General features: G+C 48.9%; 1 protein-coding gene across 1 annotated transcript; it reads left to right on the top strand.

The window, feature by feature from the left end:
- Window positions 1-2,527: 2,527 nt before the first annotated feature.
- LOC104539711 (methyl-CpG-binding domain protein 2-like) lies at window positions 2,528-3,634 on the top strand (the record flags this gene model as incomplete). Its single annotated transcript, XM_010183305.1, has 2 exons — window positions 2,528-2,618; window positions 3,457-3,634. Coding segments are annotated over 2 exons (269 nt in total), but the record flags the coding sequence as incomplete, so codon positions are not given.
- Window positions 3,635-4,427: the final 793 nt, after the last annotated feature.

Below are 4,427 nucleotides of genomic sequence, written 5' to 3'. Positions count from 1 at the left end.
GACGTTCTGGATTGATTGATTTGTGCATTCATTTGTCACCTTCCAGGAACGTTTGACGCGTTACGGGTGCAGAATTGCAATGAATCCCTTCCCGGCCACCGTTTCCTGTGGGTTGCCATTGCTCCAGCGACTGCAAACAGACTTTGATTGATCTAAGGAGCGGCCCGTGATGTGTTTGTAGTCGGTGGCTTTTGCGATGGAGAGCCTTAATCCCTCATTTCTGCGTGAAAATTAAGAGTTGCTGAGGAGATTGTGTAGTCGCAGAGGTTACAGCTCAGAGGATGGCTCGCCATGGGTCACAAAGGGCTTTGCCTGGGCCAGAAACCCTTTTGGAGGCAGCGGTGTTTGATCATTTTCTAAAGGAAGAAGTTCAACAGCAAGGAGGTGGAAATTTGGCTGCGCCCTGGGGGACCTTGGCATCTCGTTCCCGTGCTGCCCCTTCTGAAACAGATGCCCTCAGGGTACTAAACCTTGAGGGGTGAGGATACGTTTGCCGCTCAGCAGGAGGTTGTTGTGCACGAGGTTGCTTTTGGCATCATGAATATTGATGTGTTTTTTTAGGAAATGGAGCACTTGGCTGCTGGGCTGTTCTGACATGAAGGTTTTAGGCTCTTTTCGGTGCACGTTCCCTAACCCTTCCTTCCAGCAAACCCGAAATAAAGCCATTTTTCATCCCCAAACAGGATGAATGCCCATAACCGACTGATAAATCCTCCCAGTGCCTGTTCATTTTGCATTAGTCATGAAATGTCCCATCGTAACAACCCTGAACCTTGAAATCGGGTTCTTCCCTCACTCCTGGTCCCATCAGGAGTCTCATTACTGAATTACAAGGTCTCATATCTGATAATGCTCCTTTTTTGGAGGTGTGGACCTTGCTTTTCTGGCTGTGCCGGTGCATCCCAGCAGGAGGAAGGTGAAGACTGGACCATCTCAGCCTCCCAGTGCTTCACTCTCCTGCTTTAAGTGCCCATTTCTCTGCTTCACAGGGCAGAAAAACCCATGAAACCGAGCTTTATTTTCTCTTTTTCTGTTCCCTGTCTCACTGATGCTGAGAGAGTGACAGGTTAAATACCGTAAGCTATTTTTTGGACTATTTCTGGTGCTGCCTGTCAGGAAATACTCATCCAGGTCTGGTCCATCTTCAGAAAGATCCAGGAGAAGCTGAGAGGGGACTCATGGGAACTTCCTATAAAGGATTGGGGAACAAAATTTGTAAGAAAAGTCTAGAAATGTGATTTATTTCTGAGCAAAACAGTTAGTAATAGTGATACGTGCAGTCTTTGTGCTTGAGGAGCTGAGTGAGTGCTGGCCTTGGGAGCTCCACCAGATCAGTATTGCACTGTGCAAAAAAACACAGCTTGGATTTGGTGGTGTTGAGCCTTTTGTTGCGCTCTAAAAGTCAATGAAATGGAAAGGGGGAATTCTTTAACCAGTGATAAACCTGAATAGGCTTTGTAGAGACTTTATCCAGACATTTAGCAAGATTAAAGAGGTGCCTTGGTACTCACAGGATCCCAGGATGTCAGGAGTGGGAAGGGCCCTGGAAAGCTCCCCCAGTGCGACCCCTGCCAGAGCAGGATCACCAGAGCAGTCACACAGGAACACGGCCAGGGCTCTGGGGGTCTCCACACAAGGACACTCCACAACCTCTCTGGGCAGCCTGGGCTGTGCTCCAGAACCCTCACACTCACAAACTTTGGCCTCAGCTTCACCTTGAACCTCCTGTGCTCCAGCTTGGGACCATTGCCCCTTGTCCTGGCATTGGCCAGCCCAGAGCAGAGCCTGGCTCCTTCCTCCTGACACTGCCCTTTCCAAATGGAGACCCAGGAATGAGGGCACCCCTCAGGCTCCTCTGCTCCAAGCTCCAGAGCCCCAGCTCCCTCTGCCGCTCATCAGCAGGAGATGCTCCACAGTGGTCACTTCTCCAAGTGATAGTGCTTGTATGGGAAGGAAACATGGCAAGGCCACTGTCTCACCATGGCTGCTGGATCCACACCTCATCTTTGTGGCCCTGCTGGACTCTTTCAAGCACTTCCTGTCCTTGAACAACTGGGGAGCCCAGAACTGGACCCAGGCAGGAGAACCTCTCTGCCCTCCAACCACCCCTTCTCCTCCACCCCACGATGGCCTTGGCCTTCTTGCCCACCAGGGCACATTGCTGCCTCCTGGGCATCTGCTGCCACCAGCACCCCCAGCTCCTTTCCAGCCACTGGGCCCCAAGTTGAAACCTTGGAAACTGAGATTATTTCTTAAATGGAAATCAACTTTTGAACTGGCTTTCACGACATCTTGCTAAAGAGAAAAAGGCTGATTTAGGGAATAGGTGTGGTCAGTCCGCAGCTCAGAAATTCAGGATCAATCTTCAGTGAGATAGGAGCGAGTAGGGAAATCTCTGTCATTAAACACAAATCTCTTAGGTCAAAATATTGATTTCTGTGCGAAATGGAGACAAAGCAACAGGAAGTAAACTGAATGTGGACAAAGATGTTATTTCTCATAAGCAATCTTGTTTTCTCCTTTGCAGCTCTTCTGGGAGAAGAGGCTACAAGGCCTCAGCGCATCAGACGTCAGCGAGCAGATCATAAAATCCATGGAGCTACCGAAAGGTCTTCAAGGTGTGGTGTTCCCGTCCTGCAGTCGCTTGTGCTTGAACAGGACCCAGTTTTGAGGCTCTTCAGTTTTCCGTTTACTTCAGATTAAGTTAGCTTCAGGTTGTAGATGGAGTTGGTGTAAACCACACTTCAGAGCTGCACTCTGAAGGGGAAAGTTGATGTACAGTTACAAAGTATGTTACAGTTCAGAATGAATAACTTTGTTCTCGGCAGATTTTAGGAGTTGTAAACAGAATCACAGAATCCCAGAATCCCAGACCGTCAGGGATTGGAAGGGACCTCCAAAGCTCACCCAGTCCAATCCCCCTGCCGGAGCAGGAACACCCAGATGAGGTTACACAGGAAGGCGTCCAGGCGGGTTTTGAATGTCTGCAGAGAAGGAGACTCCACAACCTCTCTGGGCAGCCTGGGCCAGGGCTCTGTCACCCTCACTGAGAAGAAGTTTCTTCTCCAATTGAAGTGGAACCTCCTGGGTTCCAGTTTGTGTCCGTTACCCCTTGTCCTATCATTGTTTGTCACCGAGAAGAGCCTGGCTCCATCCTCGTGACACTCACCCTTGAAATATTTATGAACATGAATGAGGTCTCCCCTCAGTCTCCTCTTCTGCAAACTCAAGAGCCCCAGCTCCCTCAGCCGCTCCTCAGCAGGGAGATGCTCCACTCCCTTATGAGTTAGCTTTAGCTTTTAGCTTATAAATCGTGTATCCTGTGGCATCTATACCATGAATCCGCGTACCCTTATGAGACGAGCTCTGCTGCTGGCCGTTGCACGTGAAATAACTGCTAACTTGAGTTATCTTCACGAAGCCAGAGGTGATGAAGGTGACTTCCCTCTCTCGTAGGGGTTGGCCCGGGGAACAACGACGACACGCTGCTGTCGGCGGTGGCCAGCGCGTTGCACACCAGCTCGGCGCCCATCACGGGGCAGCTCTCTGCGGCGGTGGAGAAGAACCCGGCCGTGTGGCTCAACACGTCGCAGCCCCTCTGCAAAGCCTTCATCGTCACGGACGATGACATTAGGTACGATTCAGACTGTCCTCGATTCAAAACAAGGCTTAATCCCATTAAAGGAGATTTCCTTCCTGGCTCAGGGCAGGCCTGGAGATAAGGGAAGAGAAGTGTGAACGTATTTTGTGGACTTGTTGCTTAGTTTAATAACTTGAAAAAATGCAAACTTGGCTTTTCTCTTTGTGGGCAAAAGAGTAACATAAAATATTCACTAAGGGTTGAGTCATAAACTCCATTTTCTTTCCCAAGAAAGCAAAGTCACGATCAATATTGGCTTCCTTCCTTCCCGTTTCCAGTTTGGTCAAGTTAATGTGGTGGCCTCAGTTAAAAAGTCAATAATTTCAATAAAGGAGAATCGCTCAGCACCGAAATCCACTTTTATCACATTATTTCTCGAGCCCTGGATGGGTACCTGAAGCTCCTGCAGAGCTAATGTTAAGGTATAAAATGATCTGATTCCCAGGCCTTTGCTTAGGGATTTACTTGCCTTTATTTTCTTCCGCATCAACTTCAAAGGTTTTCATAAGATAAATGCAGAAAGTGCAGCTTTGTTATGGAAAATGCAGCTTTGCTATGGAAAGTTACACGGCAGGATGAGAAACTGGGTGTGTTTGACAACATTGAGTGTTTATTTGAAACAAAACTCCTGTATTTTGGTCTCCCCAGTCACTCAGTTGTGTTTACAAAGTGGATTCTGGATTTGATGGCTGAACTGGAGCAGCTGTACCTCTGAGTGCGCTGCCGGTTCGCTGGCTCTTCTGCTTGGTGCCTTTATACACAGCTCACTCCTGTCATGGTTTAGGGC

The sequence above is a fragment of the Mesitornis unicolor genome, unplaced genomic scaffold (assembly GCF_000695765.1).
Source record: "Mesitornis unicolor isolate BGI_N332 unplaced genomic scaffold, ASM69576v1 scaffold17554, whole genome shotgun sequence".
In the NCBI taxonomy this organism is placed as follows: Eukaryota; Metazoa; Chordata; class Aves; order Mesitornithiformes; family Mesitornithidae; genus Mesitornis; species Mesitornis unicolor.
This window is presented reverse-complemented; position numbering and strand designations above follow the sequence as displayed.